The sequence below is a fragment of the Seriola lalandi genome, unplaced genomic scaffold (assembly GCF_002814215.2).
Source record: "Seriola lalandi dorsalis isolate HSWRI2012SDOR001 ecotype SW California unplaced genomic scaffold, Sedor1 jcf7180002054824, whole genome shotgun sequence".
NCBI lineage: Eukaryota > Metazoa > Chordata > Actinopteri > Carangiformes > Carangidae > Seriola > Seriola lalandi.
Genome location: NW_019525377.1, coordinates 199,515 through 221,883, shown reverse-complemented (window position 1 = coordinate 221,883; position 22,369 = coordinate 199,515). Strand labels below are relative to the sequence as shown.

The 22,369-nt window shown below is 42.5% G+C and overlaps 1 protein-coding gene across 8 annotated transcripts in view; it reads left to right on the top strand.

The window, feature by feature from the left end:
• The window catches only part of rnf220a (ring finger protein 220a), a 174,518-nt gene that overhangs the window by 123,934 nt on the left and 28,215 nt on the right, over positions 1-22,369 (top strand). For 5 of the 8 annotated variants that reach the window (XM_023426258.2, XM_023426259.2, XM_023426261.2 and 2 more), the window contains exons 3-7: positions 5,798-5,927; positions 12,652-12,700; positions 16,518-16,613; positions 19,362-19,404; positions 21,834-21,958. In XM_023426258.2, coding sequence (XP_023282026.1) covers positions 5,798-5,927; positions 12,652-12,700; positions 16,518-16,613; positions 19,362-19,404; positions 21,834-21,958 — 443 coding nt within the window. Of the gene's footprint in view, positions 1-5,797; positions 5,928-12,651; positions 12,701-16,517; positions 16,614-18,960; positions 19,198-19,361; positions 19,405-21,833; positions 21,959-22,369 lie in introns of those variants that run through there. The other 3 variants (XM_023426260.2, XM_023426263.2, XM_023426265.2) reach the window with 2 other exon arrangements.

The following is a 22,369-nucleotide window of genomic DNA, read 5'->3' as shown; positions in this document are numbered from 1 at the left end:
GGAGTGAGTAAAAGGAGGGAGGAAGGAGGAGGAGGAGGAAAAGAGGGGTAGCGGGCATAAACACTTGATGCAAGTCAGAAAACTCATTTAGGGGAACAACAAGGAGGGGGAATGGAAGTGTGTTTGTGCACGTGCACACACACACACACACACACACACACACAAGGAGAAGACAGTTGTTCAAGGACAGAAAAGCAGCCTCCACATGTAGACATTTTGTAATTCCATTTGGGAAATGTGTTTGTGTGTTTTCGCAAGTTGTGCATATTGCAGTGTGTGTGTGTGTGTGTGTACATGTACATGTGTGTTGCCCACAAACGTACTGTATATGTGCCAGCTCATAAATCTGAGCCTCGTCTTTCCTGACTCTTATTGTTGTGTTTAAATCCAGTTTACATGCTCGGCGCTCATTAGCTGATTGTGTGTATACTTTACAAGTCTCATTCAATCCCTTTGCAGCAGATTTTTTCAAAGATAGGAACTTCCCAAAGCTCACGGCGAGTCAAACGTTTCTTTGCATCTTTTAAAACGTAAAGTGTGTTCATTCCATTAATTTTTTTTCAGCTTTCAGAAACAGTCCAACATACACCAGCCTCCTGCTTCCTGAGCGGCAGGGTGATGGGCAAGATAAAAGCAAAGGGATGACACGCAATACAGGTCATTAAATGGGATTTGGACCCACAGTGTTGTGAGTACAAGGTTTGCCTCTTAGCCCATTGAGCCATGAGGACACCCCAAATGGTTTTTTATCTCTGGTCCCATTGAGAGCGAGTATTGAGCTGACAATCCCTGTCCTCTCTGGAGGTGGCCTTTTACCTCAGCTCATTGTAGTCTGTGACTGGGAGCCTGCGCTATCTAGCATCTATTGATTCCCACTTCATCTGGACCAAAGGAACACAGGGAGAGGGGAGAGAGACACTGAGAGACAGAGAGAGAGAGAGAGAATACAGGAACATGAAGGATACTGCAAGTGTTAATACAGATTAAACTTGCTGTATGATGATGCACGTCAATCAATCAATCATTCAGTTATAGTTGCACAAAGAAGGACAATAAACAGAAAAGGTAAGAAGTATGAAGAGAGAAAAGCCAAAGCAGAGAGAGAAAGTCAGGACGTAAAGGAAGGAAGGAAAGAAGGAAGGAAGGAAGCAAGGAAAGAATATAAGGATGAGAGTAAGGGTGAAAGTGAAAGCATTCCTCAAGGGAGGGAAGATTCCTCCTCTTTGCTCTCCACTCTTCCGTATGATCTAGCTCTATCCTCCTCACCATCTGGTGTCTATAATTGCCTGTCTAGTTTTTATTTATTATTAGATAATTAGATTTATTTATAGAGCACATTTAACCCGAGTTCTGTGTTTGGGCTGCTGGAGACCTCAGGTCTTCTGTAACAGCTCAGAAAACACACTTTCATTGCTTCATTAGCCAAATACTTCAACTGATATTTTCAGGTCTGCTACAGAAAATGACTCTTTACTTCTGCTGCGGAGAACCTGCAAAAACACATCTAAATATATTGGATTGATATCACTTTTCAATATCTGTGATTTTTCCTCCCAAATCCAAAATAGGTCTTTTTATATATCTTATATTGGAGTCTGACAGCTGCTTGTTCGACCTCTCTCAGTCCAACTCACAACAACCATGTATGTATTTCCCTTCAATGACAAAACAAAAGTGAACAAAACTTATTTATATTTGTTCTTGTAGCCTATTTAAAAGATAAAATATGACATACAATAATGTTTTATGATCATTTAATTCATTCAAGGAGAAAATTAATACACAATTAATTAGTTAAAATGCAAGTGAGCACATGAATAAGTAAATTAATAAACAATAAAAATCAATAATATAGGCAGTAAGTCAATGATAATTATTGAAACTACAAACCCTGTAGCTTCTATTATATTACTATAACAAAAGCTGATATTTAGTGGCTCTTTAGTTGCTTAGACCTTCATCATAAATTATTCAGACACTTCATATTAAAAACATTTCCCACTTCCTGCTTCTTTTTTTTTTTTTGTTGGCTTCCGTTCAGCTTCTTTTTCTAAAGTTTATTTTAGTTTTTCAGCAGCGTGTCAAGTAGAGGATTTATCAGAGACTTGTTGCTGGAAAATTTGTGACTCTCATATGAATTCGCCCGGACAAATCAACACACCTACTGTACAGCAACGAGTGTCGCTGCGGGTTGAGCTGAGACCAGCGAGCCGTACGTGTCAGCGCCGCAGCAGCCGGTAAATAAATCAGACAGGAGATGCAAAAAGTCAGTGGATATGCTTCCTGCCAGCTGGGTGACATACTGTTCTGTGACATGAACATGAAAAAAGCCAGTGAGCGCCATTAACTGGATCAAGTGACAGAGATGAAAAGGAGGGAAGTTGGTGACAAGGAAGAGAGAGAGAGGCTCAGGTTAACTAGAGAGAGAGAGAGAGAGAGAGAGAGAGGGAGAGAGAGAGACAGGGTCTGGAGAGAGAAGCAAAAGTAGGACATCAGGAAAACTGGAGATGGAGGGAGTGAGAGAGAGAGGTAGAAAGACGGATGGAGGGAGAGAGAAGGGAAAGAAAGTCAGAGAAAGAGAGATGAGACAATCCATCTTGGCACATTAGGGGGGATCAGGCCGACACTCCATCATGGCTGTCAGAGAGATGCACACCTCCTCTCTCCTCTCCTCCACCCGTGCATCCATCCATCCCTCGTTCGCTCCGCCAGCTGGCATTCACTGAGGGATCTCAGCACTAAAAAGTCCTGTCAGTCCTATTTCCTTGTTATTGTCCAGCCCCCTCCTCACCTCCATCCTCGTCCCCCACCTTCTCCGACTCCGGTGCCTTCCCTCTGCTCCCTGAGATTAAACGCACCCTTGTTGTGCCGCAGGGTGTGTGTGTGTGTGTGTGTGTGTGTGTGTGTGTGTGTGTGTGTGTGTGTTTGTGTGAGGTCCATAGCAGGACATGTGGGGAGTGTGTACGGTGTGTGTGTTGCCCCAACATTAATCATCTTTAAGGCGCTGACAAGCCCCGGTGTGCGACATCACATCAACACCCCCCCACCCACACACACACACACACACACACACACACACACACACACACACACCCATTTCCCCCTTTCCCCTCTCCTCCTCTTCTTCTTCTCTCTCCTCCTCCCCTGGATTTATCTGTTCGTCCACCTCTCCACATCACTCACTTCCCTCAGGGAGCGTTTGACAAAGAGAGGGAAAAATAGAGGGACAGAAGGGAAGAACGAAGGATGAGAAAGAGTGACAGCACAAACGTGAGACAGGAACATGGACAGAAGAGAAGGATGGAAAATAAAAGGGATGAGAGAAAAGACGGATTTAAGGCAGAAATTAAAAGTAAAAGTTGACATCAGACTTTTAATTTACTTGATTTGGAGCAGCTACTTAATTTGTTAGGACGTTTCACATGCTGGATAAATACTGTTATAACTGTAAATAAATCAAAGGGTTTCTAATCACTGCAGGAGCCTTATCATCGATAATAGATAAATTATCATATAATTATTATTTATCAATTAAGAAATATATATTTTCTATTCTATTCCTTTACATGGATGTTGATTTTCCACCTGTTTCATCACATCAGAGTCGGTATGATTCGTATGTATACAGTATGTGTCAGACAGCTGAGTTTAAATCATCTCACAGAATACACAGCTCTGATACAAGTCTTTCCTGTTGCCATTCTTTTGTCCCACCCATGCATTTACATTTTGTTATCATCAATCTGTTGCCAGTACAAATAAAAGTCATGCATCCATACGGAAAATTCCACAATACAGAAGGAAATCACTGCACATTGAAAAGCAAAAAAAAAAAAAAAAAAGTAAGTGTGCAAAAAAGTGATATTACAAAAGCCTAAAAATAATCAAGCGTAGGCATGTTTGCATACATGCCTCTGTGTGTGTGTGTGTGTGTGTGTGTGTGTGTGTGTGTGTGTGTGTGTGTGTGTGTGTGAGTGCGTTTGTGTGTGTGTCCATGTCCTCCAGGTGTGTGTTTGCCTGCGGAATAGAAAGAGCCCCATCAGCAGCAGACAGGGATTGGATCTCTCTTTGTTTGCTGTGGCGGATGGTGACAGCTTCAGCATGACTCAAATTATCTTGTCAAAGCAATAAAGGGGAGAAGGAGAGAGGTGGGGGGGTGGAGGGGGGTGGAGAAACAAGGAGAGAAGGGGAAATTTACCAAAGGGAGGAGACAATAAGGCAGAGAAGAAGAGAAGGAGGGAAAGGAGATGAACATAGATCAAGAGAGAGATGAGGGGATGGAAAGAAAGAAAGAAAGAAGGCGAACAATGAAATAATGAAAGAAGAGATGGGAGGTAGATGAAAGAGGAGGAGAAAGAAATGAAACAAATAAATGGGTGGTAGGGAGCAGAAAATTAGAAATGGATGAGGCTGGAGAGAAAGCGAGTGTGAGAGGGATAGGTGTGGAAAAAGAAAAAAAAAGGAGGTAGAGAAAGGGGCAGAGAGGGAGAGAGAGAGATAGAGAGTAATCGATTACCTATTTTTCAAAGTCACTTAACGTGTCCAGTGCTGTGGGCTCTGTTAAGTAGCGGTGCAGGAGAAATGGGAGGCTGGTATGCGCACACACGCTCGGAGAAAGAGAGGGAGGGAGGGAGGTGACGTGTGTGGCATTTTTTGTGTGTGTGTGTGTTCGTAGGTGTGTGTGTGTTTGTAGGTGTGTGTGTGTGTTGCCCACTAGTTGTCTCTTGATGAGTCCTCTTGCAGGAAACTGTTCTGACAGACCAATATGTGAGCAAGGATACATGTCCCCAGAGGGCCGTGTGTGCATGTGCATGTATATGTGTGTGTGTGTGCGTGTTTGCGTGCATGCATGCGTAAAAGAGAGAAACACCAAAGACAAGACAGATAGGGAGTCCCCCCTACCTGGTCCTCTTGTTGCCGTGGTGACAAGCAGTCTAAACAGGATATCCTGGCTGAGGTGGAGCCTATTGTTCGTGCCTTAAAAAAAGCCCATTTGATTGGCTAAATACAGGAAATTCAGGAAGTGTCCTCCAACATTAAGCTCTGAGACACTTTCAATGGATGATATTTTTAGCCGAAGCAGACGCAAAGATAAACCTGAAGAAGTAGCATGTACAGCACGATACACACACTTAACGCACACACAGACACAAAAGGCTGTTTTGCTAAAACTCACACTTAACAATGCGCACGCCGTCCACACATAACCCACTCCCCCTCCACCCACCCCAAGAAACACAATGACACACAGACACACACGTACAGGTGGGCCCCACCCTGTGCCCTGCTGATCAAGGACAATGAAGTGAGGTAGTGTTGGCAGACTCTATACAGCATTATCTCATCTGGCTGACGATTCTTTAAATCTGCTTTGACCTGGGACAAACATTACACAATGGAGACCGTACACCACTTTATTCCCCTCTTTGTGTGTGTGTGTGTGTGTGTGTGTGTGTGGGTGTGCAGTGCAAGATTATACTGCACATGCACTTAATGTGTGTTTCACATTTCAAGCCTCCGTGCTTGAAAGAATACACAGCGAGTTTACTTGAGTGACCTTGATGCTGAAACTTGAACCTTATTTTCTTGATGTTTAAACTAAAAGTAAAAAGACAGTGTGTAGCATGAAAAACACGACCTCAAACACAGACAGACACATCTGGTTTGTCTTGGTGAAACTACATGTTGAAGCCTCTGTGCAGGAAATATTCATCTGAGACTCGTTCTGACGCCCTATTTAGACACAGTGCAAATATGCATGCACATGCTGATGTTTCTCTCCTTGTCTTGTCTCCAGGTAAAAAGAAGATGTCCCTGTACGACAGCCAGGCTCCAGTCTGTCCCATCTGCCAGGTGCTGCTCAGGCCCGGAGAGCTACAGGAACACATGGAGACAGAGATAGAGAGGCTAGCTAGCATATGCCACAGGTAGGCCTTAAACACACCTCCCCTCAGTCTCTCCCACACTCTCGCACACAGTTTACAGTCACAACTGACCAGAGACTAACTAACTAGTCGAGAAAGCTACCCAGATAAAATATGTTATAATATAATAATATAAGGTTTTGTGGTGGTTAAACGTCTTCTGAAAGAGGCTAGCTTGTTTTTCCTGCTAAGCTAAGCTAAACACAACTGTGCATACCTTTGCTTATGCACAGAAAACAAAGTATGCATATTGAGGTATTTCTTTACTGAATGTCAAAAAGGTCTGATATATTATTTCAGCATATGTCATCATTAATTTGCTGGACTCAGGTGACATTATGGGGATGCCAATGTAGCAGGAAAGGTAAACAGGACTTTCAGAACTCATAAAGGTGAATATTTTTCAGGCGTACAGTGAAGGCTGAGCTTTAACTCAGCTTTTATGTCAGACTCAGTGACCCATATTTTTCCTGAGCAGAGATTTTGGTGCCATAAATCTGCATAAAAGGCAGAGGCATGCCATCAATGTAGCGCTAAGTGTTTCCTACAGGGATTCGGATTCAAACCTGTGACCTGAGGTTCACTGCCGCCCCCCTTCTTCTCCTCGTGGCAGTTGCACGAGCTGTTTTACGGTGGATAAATCAACTGCAAGCCCTTTTAACGATGGGACACAACCATTAGGATCCATATTTCACCTTGACCGCGCGTCTGGCTGTGTGTGCGTGTGTTTGTGTACATGCACGTGTGGCCTGTGTGTGTGTGGGTGTGTGGGTGTGTTGGTGCGTGACCCGGTGTCCACCTAAGCGGCCCAGCTTTATGATAGTCCCCATTAACCTGGAGGAACAGGGCAACAGATAGCGTCACCCCACGTGGAAATCACACTTCATTTCCCCCCCGTTTACACCAACTGTACCCCTTCCTCCTGTCCTCCTTATTTCCTTTCCTGCCTTCTTGTTTTCCCATCTCTCCATCTTCGTCTCTTGTCTCTAATCCTCCCTCTTCTTTCTTATCTTTTCTTTTCCCTCTCCTTCCTTTTTATACACTTCACTCTTGTCCTCACTCTTCTCATTTTTGCCCCTTCACAACTGTCCATCAAACTATCTTCTTCTAACCTGATCCTGTCACTTCATCATTACCTGACTTGATCTTGCTTCTATAAGCTGTACCCCCCCCCCCCCAAACCACAGCACTGACTTGGGATAAACCCATTGTCCTCAGAGTGAATGGGTCAACATGTATAATTGTTCTTGGCTTTGTGAGGAGGAAAGGATGTATGTAGAGACAGGTAGACAGTTAGGAAGGAAGCTTATATCAATAATGGAGAAAGCTACAGATTGTTACGAATCTGCCTGCTAGTCTGAACTCAAAAACCGATCAAAAGAATCGTGAAAAATCTTGAAGAATCAAGATGAACAAGAAGGAAAAAGGACGGATGAAGGGATCAGAGTATGTTTACAGAAAAGCAAATGTAAAGAACTAAATGAGATGAAGAACAGAACTGAAAAATAACATATATGTCTGAAAATTCCCACTTAGAGCTTTCAGCCACATCTCATGGCCTTCATCAGCAGAGAGAGACAGCTCTGGGGAAAAAAACAAGTCAGTGGATTGTAGAATTTAAAGCTTGAATAGAACAGAAGGTCATCCATCATTGTGTGATATGGTGAGGTGTAGGTGTATGTGTTTTAATGATTGATACAGGTTAGTAATCTGCCCCTCCCTCTGTGGCTCTGAGAGACTCCATAAGCCCGGGGAAGCTCAAAAGCCACATACATGCACAACCACACAGTTATTTAAGGAAACAGCGTCATCCCCCGGGTGAGATGGGACGGTGGCCAAAGTCACGGCTGGCTGATTTAGCTACTCGCCATTAACCCATCCAACACACACACACACACACACACACACACTCTCAGTGTGTGTTTGCTCATGTTTGAGGGAGCAGGAGATGAAATGAAGTTAGAAAGCGTGTGTGTGTCTGTGTGTGTTATATCGCAAAAGCAACCTCTTTCTTTACCTCACACACACACACACACACACACACACGCGGCCTCTCCCTCTCCCACTCTCTGGCACTCTGCATGGTAGCAGCCATCATTGAAAGTGACAGTGGGAATTTGGTCCAATTTGTAGTAAATCTGCCTTTAATGACGACCAGCACTTGCTGAATGAAAGAGCTGTGGGTATGGAGACGGAGGTGCGTGTTTGAGTATCCTGGTGTGAAGAATGTGTGTCCGCCCGTTCTCCTCTATAGATATCTGTCCTTCTGTGGGTGTGTTTGTTTTCTATATCTTCTCCTCTCTCTTCTGCTCTGTTCTCCCTGCATGTGTGTGTGTGTGTGTGTGTGTGTGTGTGATTACAACTGCCAACCTGTCCTCTCTTGTGGTTGTGAGCTCTGTCGCCTGGTCATGGGCCACAGCTTCTCACGTATGGACATGGAAATCACACGCGCACACATAGAGTTGAGCAAATGGAAATCTATCATGCCCTGTACATGTCAGATCGCTCGGGGGGGGGGGGCAAAGTAATCTACATACCCCATCACCCCTCCTCTTCATATCCCCACTCCTCTTCTTCTTCCTCCTCCTCCTCCTCCATAATCAATTTGCCTCCACCAGAGGAGCCCCCACCTCTGTAGCAGACAGCACAAAAAGGCAAAAAGCAATCAGCATCTTGAGGTTAGCACCATCCCTGCATTCCTCCTTCTATCTATTCCACCCAACTGACAAAAGACCTCTCTCTCTCTCTCTCTCTCTCTCTCTCCCTCTGGCGGGAGGGGCGGAGGACCCTGTTAGCTGTCAGTCAGACCTGGTCCGTTTCTACTTGTGTAGGATTGATGCAGATTTAATCAGGTTTGGGGAGGGTGGACAGTTTCTCTGAATCGTATTGCTTCTAAATTCCTGATCAACCCGATGCAAACTAATGCTGTGACTGGTCCAGATAAAACTGTGTCGCAGTCGCAAAGGCTACTTCAATAATTTAAATAGTAATAATAACAGTAGTACTTTTGACACGTTTTGGATGCAGAGATTCTATAACAAGAATATATAACTAGATATTCTGGAATAAATAAAAACATTAACATCTCAAATGAAACTTATTATGATTCCTCACTAAAGTATTGTGAGTAATGCAAAGTAGTTCAGATTAATATAACATTATTCTGCCTCCAAACTATTTTAATTTTCCAAAACTGAAACTATGCTTCTGCGTTCTTCTCCTACTTTCTACCGCAATGTTTGGTGATTGTAATGTCCTCTGTAATTCTAAGGAGAGCCTCCCAAGTATGACTCTATAAGTATGAAATTATAACAGAAAACAGAAAATATATTTTTTAATTCTCTCTCTCTTGCAACTCCCACAATTTAGTGGCTGTGTAATAATGAGTCATTGTTGAATATGAGACCAATCTCAGCTTTTGCTTATTATGAATTACTCCGTACGGTGATTCATTAACTTCAGAGGTTGTTGTTGCGGTCTCCTGCATTCATATGATGTGTGTAATTACACACAGTTTTCATGTTGTCCATCAGCCCACAGGATTTATTACACCCACAGTCCCCTAAAATCATTCACTAAATTTAAATACGTTATTTTAAATTTTTGATAATTTTTAATCCTTATGTTTTAGTCAGTGAACACAAAGTCCTCTTTCTCAAAACGGTACACTTGACCCATCATCTGATCCCTTGTACCTATACCGTATGACTACTTCCTGTTTATGATCTCACAGGTTCTTGCCCCTCCTTTAGGTTAAGACAGTTCAGAGCAGGTCCTGTATGACGCGCTGGGACAATGTGCTGTAAGATCTGTTTGAAGCAGCAACATGGCCTCACCTGTCTCCCCCCCGTTCACACACACACACACACACACACACACACACCTTATTACCACAACACATTTTAAATTGCTTCATGTCCCGTCTTTCATTCCTCCCTTCCTTTCCTTTTCCTCCCGTCTGTCTGTGTGTTTGTTTCACTTTGTTGTGCTGCTCATTTCCACTCTCTTCTCCTTTCTTTGAAATGGCAGGCAGCTGGAATTTCCAGCCCCATAACCCTCGCCATCAAAAATTCATAGAACCGGGCAAACAGACGTGTGAAGCTGCGAGAAGAGGCGGCGTTGACACACACCAACTCTCCCATCACTCCCTCTCTTTCTTTCTCTCGTTTTCCGTCTTCTTTCATCTTTCCCTCGCTCGATCTCTTTCTTTATGTCGCCCGCTCTCCCTCCCTTCGCCACATCTCTCTCTCACCTCACATTTCATCTCCTTCTACCTCTTTTCTTTCCCCCCTTTTCACTCTCCTTTCATCTCTCTATCACCCCCTCTGTCATTGTGGCAATTTTCTCCCATCGCGGCAGGCATGCGACTGCTGTCCTCTCGCTCTCTCTCTTCCTCTCTCTCCCTCTCCCTCCTTCTCTTGTCACTGTTTGACACCGTCAACAAGCAGGTAGAGGTGGCTGTTATTGTTGATGCCTCTGCAGAGGTTCCAGGTAATGAATAAAAGAGAGATAGAGGGAGAAGGAGAGAGAGAGAGATGACAGAGACAGAGGTAGAAAAGGGGTAAAGAGAGGTGTGTATGTGTGTCTGTGTGTGTTTGGGGAGGCTGGGTGCTGTTGGCAGATTCACCTGCATTACACGGCAGCTTGACTGTGTCACCCATGTTTATTCTCTTTGTTGGTGGAGGTGAGGCCCGCTGTTCAGCTTTCACACACACACACGCACACACGCAAGACACGGACACACACACACGTACACACAGTTGCAATAGATGCATATGCACATCCACAGATACACAGAGCTCAGCAACAGTAATGACACGTTTCCACAGACAGGTTCACCATGAGCAGAGGCTTGTAATGCATACAAACACATGTATATACTAATATATACAAACTAATTCATCTTAGAAGAAAAAGGAGTCAGTCACGTCAGTGCAGCAACAAACTAATATCAATAATAACTAACAACTAAGTTTGCCAATATCTACTTGTTTGATTTATTTTGTCAAGTTTTGGTTAAAAGCCGTGTTAAAGATGCTTTTTTAAGTTTTAATTCTGTGTTATCTCGTAGTAGCTTCATGCTAAATCTCACATTTCATCAAATTTTGAGAATTTACAAATCAAAATTCCTCTCTTTTCTCTTCCTGTACAATATGTTTAATGCACTTGGGGTTGTGTACAAAAGTAAACAGCATCATATTTGATTCAGGTGAGCAGCTAACCCTGCTCATCGTCGTTAGCCCCTGACTGCTCCCTTTGAAGGTTGCAGCTTCGAGCAGAGCAAACAGCGGCAGGTGTTGTGTTTGGTTTTTAGCTGGCAAAAACTACATTTCCAAAAATCCTCTTCATCCACCTGCGTAGCGAGGAGCTAGGAGGCTAACTGTTCATCACTGCTCCCTCTCTCAACACAGATCTGATTCATAACTCTTGGACATTCCCGTCAAATTTTGGAGAATTCAATCAAATCCCATTGGTGATTATACCCAGCCCACATATTCCATTTCACTTGGAAATAAATCCCATTTAGGAACAAAAGGCAGTCCATCTGCTGTTTGAATGGGCCTTTAAAAGGGTACTCAAGCAATTCAATATCGCACCTCCATCAAGTTGAACGACTCACAAAAGACAGAAAAATCGAGGCGCCGCAGCTTTGATTCTGAGGCCAAGATATCCCAAAAACTTAGTCTCAAGCTCCAAAAGCCTACATTTCCCATCATGCCGTCGTTATCTTTCTCCATTAAACCCCTTTCTGTTCAGTAAAGAAAAATGGCGTTCAGTACACCTTATATCACAGAATGTGTACAGCACCTCATACATCCGTCCCTCGTCTCATCATGTATTCCTTCCTAACTCTGTGCAGCTATGCATTATATCACACTGCTCTTACATTTTCCTTGTCTTGCTCTTCTGCCTTTTTGTGCACCACTTTGTAAATTCTTCTCTCAGATAAGTGACATATAAATAAGGCTTCTTATTCTTATTATCCACCCATCCATCCATTGAAAAAGGAAATCCCTTGTCTGCCAAGGCATGCTGTCAGATTAGAGGTCACGCTCAATTCAGTTTCAGGCACCATTCTTTCCATGGTTTGCCACTGTCTGTCTGTCTGTCTGTCAGTCTGTGTGTGTGTGTGTGTGTGTGTGTGTGTGTGTGTGTGTGTGTGTGTGTGTGTGCTTATGTGTGTGTCCAAGGAGGTCTGGAGTGCTAACAGGGTCTCAAAGCAAACATGACAACCCTGTCTCGCTTTGTCAACGTCAAGCCTGTCGCAACACTTGAAGAGGCTCAGAGAAATGTATCTCTGTGTTCGGGTGAAAATCGGAGAGAGAGAGAGAGAGAGAGAGAGAGAGAGAGAGAGAGGCAAGAGGGACAGAGAGAAAAGTGGGAAAAAGAGAGAGAAAAACAGGTGACTAAAGAAGAAATAAAACTCAAGAAGGAAAAGCACTTGGGTAAATGGGAAAAGAAAAAAGATCAGAAGTCTGTTTTGTCGGTAGAATTCAGGAAGGATGGATGGATGGACAGATGGATGGATGGATGGACAGAGAGTAAGAGAGAACGAAGGACCAGTGGATTAATGTGAATGGATGTGTGAAGATCTCTTGGTGTTACGGATCAGGGAAACACCTTCCAAAAACACACAACCCCAGAGATCGTGTATGTTGGTAACAGTAAGTGTAATCAGATTAAACTGCATCATGTAATATATATTCTGTATTTTTCCCTATTGCAGTAAGAACCCTTCACCCAAGGATGGAGTGACCACTCCAGGAACCCCTAAGGTGAGATCAACCTCATCTTCATATAATATTCATTTGCAAACATGTAACGTGACATCTGTGTTTGTGTTCATCCCTGTGGAAATCACCATGTCGTTCATCTTCCTGTTTCTTTTTTATCTCCACCTATATTTTATATTTAAAATTTAAGTGCACGTTTGTTTTATACATTTTATTAAAGGCAAAAATGCCAACAAGTGATCAGTAACATGGCCATACATCAAAACTGTTTATATTAGCATTGATATAGTACAACAACAAAAGAAATGCAAATACAAAATTAAATGTGTGCATGTGTCCATCTATCAGAGCTGTTACTCTGATACTGTGATGCTGATACTCTGTTCCTCTCTGCTGCACTAAGGGTACATCATCTGTACTGTAGGCCTCTGTCTTATATCTCACACACACACACACACACACACACACACACACACACACACACTCACACACACTCACACTCACAGGCACACAAAAGTACCAGTCTCCTGTGATCCAACAGGCAGCCGGGCCAAGAGGCACTGTACTGTGATTGTTCCAATTAGAGAGACAAACAGAGAGACGCAGACAGACAGAGAGGGAAGAGGAGAGAAAAAAAAAGACAGATAACGTCAAACTGTAGGAAGAGTCGGATTCATGATGCCATCAAGTAGCATTCCCTTATAGTGTCTGCCTCCACTAACTCATCCGAACACATCACTAGCTGCCAGACGGAGAACCCCTTTCTAAGAGGAAACGAAGACCTTTCCACGTCTTTAACATGTTCTCTACAGTAGGTTTAATGGAAAAGTCCAACTCGCAATGCAGAGGACCTTGAATAAGCTGCGGGGCCTGTGGATAGATGTGATAAGATAAAGGAAAAAGACAGATAGGAAATAACAAGATGGTTAGAATAGAGGGCAGACGTAGAGGGTGCTGCATGCTTGTGGTATTGGACATTATACCGGCATATATAAATCCAAAATGAAGATTTTTTTATGTTATATCATACGACAAACTCAATCCAATATGGCTGAAAATATGCAGTTGAATTACTCTACTCTATTGCTAAGACCTGTGTCAATGTTTTCTGCAAGAACCGCCGAAGCGATCAGGTGCTTTATCATTTCCATGTTAGTTTTTTCATCTCTACCTAAACAACCATGTGAAAGTCAGATGCCCCGCCGCAGAAAAAACAAGTACATATAAGATGCACAAGAATGCCACATGAGAGCTGTAGTATAATTCAGGGGGGATGCATTTTCATTCCCACACACCTTTGGGTGCCGACCCAGGCTTAGAGCAGTGCTCACGGCACTGTGGGTGGGCTCGTACTTGAGAAAGGCAGATGGAGCGAGGGTTGAGGGGTGAGCACTGGCCTTCCTCTGCGACCGTGACTGCGCATCTCACCACCGTTGTTTAGTATTCAGCAGCAGAGCATGGAGAATGGAGAGGGCCAGTCTGAAGCACACGGGCCTGTTGTTGTCGTCTCCTCCCCGGCAGGCACCACCCAACCCTGTTGGACCGGAGATTAACCCCAACGCACCTCCTTATGGGGGTGTTAGGCCCGCTTGCTAAGCTAAGGTGATTGGGTTAGAGGAGAAACATATTACATCTGTAGAGGCACACACCCTTTGACACATACATACACACACACACACACACACACACACACACACACACACACACACACACCCATGTCAGATAATATTCCATTTCACTTGCACTTGAAGAGATTTAGACACATACACCTTTTTCTCTTTGCCTCTCTTTATATTTTTAACTATTGATTTGCACTTAAAAATCCCTGAAATAAAAATGTTAAATATTTCTACAATGCAAATTCACAAAACACACTTTGTTTTACCATATTAAGTCAAATTTATGCTTAAAGTTTCTGCACAGTGATCATCCTGTAATCATCCTGTAAATGCAACCTTTTTGTAGCCAGTCTCTTTGCATGTGGCTTTAATTGGTTGGTTTAAAAGACCAAAATTTCAATGGAAGATGTTCATTTATAACGTAGAGTAGCGTTAAATGTCATATTCTAATGATAAAACTTAAGCATATTCCCAGATGCCCCCAGGTAAATGATTCCTGACCTTTTTAAACCTGGGTAAAAGAGGAAACGAAGATCACACACACACACACACACACACACACACACACAGAGGCATAAAAGCACCATGCATAATGTCCAATTTACTGTGGCAGCACTGGAGGTTGGTCATTTCTCACATATTATTATTAGATTACTGCTGTCGAGCACTTAAGCCTCTGCTCTGCCCCTTTCCACTTGATTAATAGGAGACGACTGTAAATACAAATATTTCATAGCTGCCTTGTAAAAAAAAAAACTGCAGCAGCTCAGGCACACATGAAAATATAAGCACACACACACACACACACACACACAGCTGTGTCAGGACTAAGCCTTGTAAAAAAAAGTGATATTGCCTCTCATTTCTGCTCCTGTTCTCTTTTTTATCTGTTTGCTTCTTGTTCACTTGAGGAATTCCCTGGATTGTGTTTGTCACAGAGTGGGTTAGAAGCTGGGATCCTTTTATGTGTGTGTGTGTGTGTGTGTGTGTGTGTGTGTCTATGAGAGAGAAAGAGAGAGAGTGTGTGCGTGTGCAAAGTGTTGTGAGACAGATTTATGGACAAGCAGTGTCCCATAATGTCAGACAGTTACTCTCCTCCTTTTCAGATGTTTACCCTTCCTCCTCTTTCCTCCTCATCTCCTTCTTCTTCCTCTTTCTTTTCAGTCTCTCGTTCTTCCCTAACTCCTCTTAATGTCCCATAAACATTAACTCTAATCAGTGGAAGGGATTTTATAGACAAAGTCAGGCAGGTTACAGTCATCATCAATGACGTGTCGCTCTCAGCATCTGTGGCAATAACACTCATGGAATAGTCCAAGGGTAAAGATTCTTCTTTTTTTTTCTTTTCTATGTAAGAGATCGAGTATAAGACAGAAATGTAATTAATTACCTTTTTTTTTTTTTACATTGTTCATTTGATAAAACCCTTTAATTTTGTTGCAGTTCTTTCCAAAATCACTAGTGTAGTGTAGGGAAGTGTTATTTATTCCTAGCTTTAGGTTTCATGACTAAAGGTCAAATTAGATAATAAAAGAAAGATTCTCTGACATGCATGTATTTGTTCAGGTTTTACAAACGGAGCCATGATACACAACAATAAGACATCCGTACAGGGTTGGTATACAGCTGTTACATTTCTTTTTAAACACAGTGGCATCGGATCAGAACACGGTATCGGCCGATACTGATAGTTCAGGTATCGGGAAGGAAAACTGACACTTCAACTTCATTCAATGTTTACACCTAAACTAGCACTTCAACTTCTTTCAGCTCTTCCATTTTGACTGCTTGTCAAATTCTTGATTCGTCCTTCGGCTGCCATTTGAGGCTACAACTTCAAAATTTCAGCAGCCAACACGTAAATGTTCTCCTCACAACATTTAGCCTCGTCTGCTTTGGGTCCAATGCAATAACATGAAAAGCCAGGGGACCTCATGGCCATGTTAAATCATTCAAATGATCTTATTGTCAAGCCAGGCCGAGGGGTAACAAGCAGTGAACAGTGAAATTGTATCTGTTTTCTTTACGTCTAAATTTCTTTGGAAACAGCATTACTCTTGCCTTGTCCATGTTTATTGATTGTTCCCATGCAGCAACTGTCATGCGAGGACAGGTGCAGGTGTAATCGTTGCTCCTGAGGTGATAATATAACAAGATCATCTGCATATAGAAGACATTTTATTTATCGCTCTCTCTCTTTCTCTCTTTCTCTCTTTCTCTTTCTCTCTTTCTCTCTCTAGTCGATGCTGTTGTCGGTGCACATCAAGCGTGAGGGAGAGTCTCCCGTGGTCTCGCCTCTGTCCTCTGAAGACGCCCACCACTCCGACAGATACCAGGTCACACTCACGAACACACACACACACACACACACACACACAGACTCTCATAACTGAGAATACTCAGTGGCCATGATATAATGATAAATATAAAGACCTCCCACAGTCAAATGAATACCTTCATTTTAAGGCGGTATGCAGGTATATTGGAATATCAGGAACTAAATCAAAGACCTAATTACCTGATATTATTAGTATTTTGCTGCTGAGAAAACAATGAATTAGGCAAAACATCAGTGTTGCCCTCCTAAGACTCTGATATTCTACTTTGTGTAATTGAAAATGGCACCTTCTCAGTGCTGCTTTCTTTTGGCTGTTTTATCAACGTAGCAAATCGTGAGACCAGAGATCCATAAAGTACTGAATCAAATTGTGAATTTCCCTAATTATGACAGATGTATAACAGTACCGTACAGCAGGGGATGATGGTAGATTTTGTTTTTTCCGCTCTTTCAGCAGTTAAGTTGACCAGCAGGCCATTTCTCCTTAAATCTCAGCTGTCTTTAAAGCCCTCCTTGACTGCTTTTATCTCTTATATTCATCAAAGTTTGTTCGGGTAATTCTTCCGGCCATGATGTATCTCTGGGTTAAGTGGGTTTCCCCCCTTACACCATAAAATAAGAACTATTAAGTCCATGCAGACGTTACATCCATACGTTCAGGATGACACAGCTCATAAAGACCTTATAGCGATAAAGTAGATTTTCTCATTAAGTGAAACTGCTGAAATCACCTTATATTATACAAATGATTAAGTCAATGGTGACTCTTTTTACCACCCTGAAAATGAAGCATAATGGCAGACTTTGCCACCTCCTCTCTGCCTGTCAGTCCGTCTCAGTGCTCTTCTCCTCTCTGCCTCTTCCCATCTTCTAAAAACCTGACCTATCTTGCAGCCATTCAGTGAGTGTATCATAATGATACGGTAGTAGTGGCGATGCATGGCAAGTGGGCCTATAACTCAAGTGCAGGTAGGGAGGGGAGAGGAGGGAAGAGAGGGAAGCAGTGAGGAGATGAATGGAGGGCCAGATCAGGAGGAGGAGGCCCTGGCCGTTTGACGGCTCTCGCTGATGGACGATGGGCCGGCGGTGAGAGGACTGAACTGCTACCTACTCACTGTTGCCGTGTCAAAGAGAGGGCATCCATAACTGCAGCTGGGGGTGCTTTAGTCAGCACATATAGCTAAAGACATGCGGGCCTCTGGGTTTGAATCCCTGTAGACCTGAGGCGTACATTCTGCAAGAGACAGGGGTGGAGAGGATGAAGAAATCTGACCTCGCTTAATTTATTTCATAATGCTATAATTTTATTGTTACGACTGTTGCTTTTAATCATGCAAGGAATTTACCCCAGGCCTCTTGAACTACTGTAGACCCCAAATGTTACAGATTCACTTAGATAAATGTATGATTTAACTGTACGGCACAAATGCCAGTGGATAGTATCTGAATTTTTAGGTACTTTTTATTTTATGCTACTTCATACTTCTACTCCACCACATTTGTGCTGTACTATTTTATACTCTACCTTTATTTGATAGTTGCATTTACAAGCTGCTTCGCAGATTTTACATTAAACAGTAGATGGTTGAGGCCTCTTGTCACATTCAAGACCCAAAAATGTAAAATGAATACAAATTTGTGTAGCAGAACTTTTCCTTCTTACCTTCCCCATTAATTTCTCACAACTTCCCAGATATATCTCATGACCCTTTGAAGAAGGCCCAACCCTTATGTTGGGAACCACTGGACTTAACTATCGAACTGTATATAAAGTAGTTAAAACAATATTTGATATGTGGCTCTTTTTTTTGCATAAATGAGTACTTTTAAGTTTATACACAAGCACAGTTTTCTGGTAATTATGTAGATAGATCTGTACTTAAACAGGATTTTGAATGCAGCATTTTTACATTGTTGGTTTGGAAGGATCAGAATAGGCTTCTTCTTCCACCACTTACAGTTGCATAATAAGGACTTGTTTAGTAACTGTCACAAAACTAAATAATCTGCTCCACACAGAAAGGAAAAAAAAACTAAATATGTGTAGAAACCACCAGGAAACTACTCTTTAAGAGTGAAAAGTGGAGCATTTCCACAAAAAAACACCAAATTATCAAGCTTAGTAACATCTTTTTTTAGGGCAAAATCTTCTTATTCTTTTGTATAAGCATATATAAGCAGTATTATTTATAGTAGTAGTACAATAGTTATGTATCTAATGTAGTCTGTATGGACACACTAAAAGCACTACTGAAAAGGAAAGTGCTTAATAAAACCCGCTGCTTCCCCCCAGCGGCCGACATCCGGAACAACATGTGACGTTTCCCCACTTCCGCCTCTAGCGCGTCACGTGATCACAACAAGCCAACATGGCGTCGGTTGTGAGTAGTTTTTGCCGATACGGGCGCCACTTTCAATCCTTTTCCATCCGTATTAAATATTAGACACAAGCGTTAGTTTGCAGCGATGTAGAGTATCTGGAGACACACCCGGGTTATTTACAGCTGCGAGTTTTAGCGGCTGTAGAAGGAGCTGTGGCGGGAAGCCGACAGGTTATGGAGGAGCTGGAAAACAAGAGAGAAGTAGGTTTAGTTGTTTACAGTGCCCCAGTCACCTCTACACAAGCCTCTCAGCATCCAAAGCAATCTCACTCTGAAAAGTTATCTTTGTCCTTGTTAACATTTAATAATGTTTCTTTGGTATCTAATGTTTATTCCCTCTCCTCTTTTTTTCTTCTTTCTTGCAGACATTTTTACGAGTTCGGGCAAACAGGCAAACAAGATTGAATGGTATGTGCACACATCCTCTCATCTCCTGAGTCACACTTAATGTTGCTTTTCATTTACATTATATCAGTACAACGCAGTCACTTCATCTTAATGTTCTTATTAAGAGTTTATTATTGTTCTCAGACTTGGTTTTTGGTCATTGAATAACTGGAAAAATATTAGGATTTACTTGAGATAAAGTAGAATACTTTAGAAAATAAAGCAAAATAGATATACAGTGCCATATAAAGTGTACATTTTATATATTTAGCAGTAAATTTCCATCAGTTTAAATGGATATAACAATCTAATAATTACTTATCATCACCACAAATGACTGAGAAACATGATATCACAGGTGTCGAGGCTCAGGAGACTATATTAGTTGGTAGCTGGTGTGTTTTACTATTAAACTGTATATGTCCCATCATCATCCCTCACTGGTGGTGTCATGTGACGACACTTGTGGCTGTCACAGCAGGTTTTTCTGTTGATCAGTATCTGTAACATCCGCGTTTTTTAAACATCGACCATGTTATCAGTGGTGACAATAAGTGTTTTGTACTGGAAGTTTTCACTGTGTGGCGTGATTGTTGTTTATGCCTGATCCAGGGCCTGATGAACTCAATGTACATGTTATCCCACAGTAGCTCCAGTTTGTGCCTTTCATGTATTGCCTCCACATTTTATTTAATCAAAGGAGCTTTTTGTAAGTTTTTCTGTTGCCACATAGCCAGTGTTAGCATTAACAGCTGTTTACTCACCAGTTTTGGCAAGAGCTTCAGCCAAATACTTCTTCAGGGCAGTATTAGTGCCAGGATTGGAAAGTGGTGAGGCGGTCCATCTATTGGGGCTAACTGGTTAGCATGTTTCAGTGAAAGAAAAGAAGTGACTCTAATGTAATGGTAACATGAGAGGCACAAACTGGGGCTAAGCTCTGAGATACTTTTAGGAAAAAGTAAAACAGTCCAACAGGAGGAACTTTTTGAATTTGAGGCTTCTGAGTTTCTAGCCAGCTTCATAATAAAAAAAAAAAAACTAGTGCTAACTTGACCAGTTACAATACAGCCCTCACACCAGAGTTTTCCAAGGTTTTGTGAATCATCATTGAAGACTTCATAAATTCCTACTGTGACAAGGCAAAATCTCAGCTGTGAAAAAGCCCCGTCATACGATGCTAATTCGAGCAACAGAAACCACTTACAATACAGTTTATATTCCTTTAAGCACCTTGTATTATTGTTCCCTCTTGGTGACTGTAAATCACATATTATTAATGCATATTATTTTTTAGCACCTTGTCATTGGTTGTGATCATTATTTACAAAGTAAGGGTGTTCCTCGATATTCCCTTTAGCACAAGACCCTGTCTGTAGCCTCGCTGCTTCTGTCTTGTGTTTCCATGAGCCTGGGTCCACAGTGCTGAATTTCTAATACGGCCCTCAGGTTGAACAGAGACCTGTTTAAGCTCCATAATATTTAACACAAGTGCCAGTTTACAGTGTTGTTTCTTTTTAGTCTTGATGCATCGCACAGATAAGTTGCTTTAATTCAGAGCCCGTGACTGGAGCTGAAGAAGACTTAGTTTAAACTTCGCCCTCCATTACTTTCTCTCTTCCCTCATGCGGAACCAGGAATCATTCTCATGTGCGGTATAACGGCTGAGGGAGGGCAGAGATCCCTGCCGGACCTAATTAGCGGCCCTTTCCTTTCTGTATTTAACAACGCTCCCCTCGATTAGCGTCAGGGGAGAATTGGCGAGGAGGAGGGGGAGGCTGTTTCTCATTTTAACCCTCCCAGCCTCACTCCCTCCATCTTCTCCTCCTGCAGTAATGGCGTATTGCCTTATGTCCTCCTCCTCCTCTCCCTCTGTCGCTCGCCACAGTCCCTCTTGGCATCCTCTGCTTTCCCAGCCAGCTAAAAATTAATGTCCCCATGCACCATTTGCAGTTAAGAAAAAACGACAGAGACTCGGGGCGCAATGACGGCTGTTCTGCTCTGTTAAATTTCTAATTAAATGTGTATGCGTGTGTGTGTGTGGTTTGGGGGGGGGCTGTGACAAGAGGCAAGGAGAGGAAAAGAGGAAGAAACAGAGGGAGAGGGGTGGCATTAGAGAAGAGGACTGAGATCGGCACATCTAGCGCTTGTCATTTGTTTCTTAACACATTTCAGGAGGGGCCGAGTTTAGCCCGCTCAGCCCTCTCTCATGAGCTCGTAGGCTTGTACAGAAGTGAGAATAGAGGACAGGCCTGTTGGGGAGTTATATTACATGCAATCAAGGAACACATTCATCTGACGTGAACACCCCTCAAGCCCTTTTTATTATCTCTTGTGCCTTGAAACAAGTGATGTCATCATGTGGGGAAACTTAAATATTTATAGTCATTTAAAACTAACTTGACATTAAAAGTTTGTCTGTGTGTCTCTCTTTCTCTTTGATTTCCCTCCAGCCCGTATAGGAAAGATGAAGAGGAGGAAGCCTGAGGAGGGGGGCCAGGTATGTCCGCTGTGCAGCGCCCCATTGGCTGGGAGCGAGGAGGAGATGAGTAGACATGTGGAACAATGCCTGATCCAGGTAGTACAATCCGGGCCCTGAACCCCCACCCAACCCCCCCGCCTACCGCCAGTCTGGACAGCCTATCAACCCTTCTTTTCCTGTAGATGCTGACCAGTCACCTCTTTACTTCCTGTAGACGCTGTCCAATCACTTCTGTACTGTAGTGAAGATGCCGACCTGTAGCAACAGTAATAATCCATCTAGAAACTGACCACCTCTTGACTTTCTGAAAACGGCGGTTCTGCATTCACATCATATGGGAATAACTGTCTGCAAGACTGGAAAACAACATATTAGAACACATGACAGAAACATTTTTACATGTTTAATTTTCATTCACTTTTCAGAGTCAGTTTTGCTGGCATGATTCAATTTGGACATACAACAAATTTTACTTATTATTTTTTTTATTTTTTTTTTTTTTTTTTT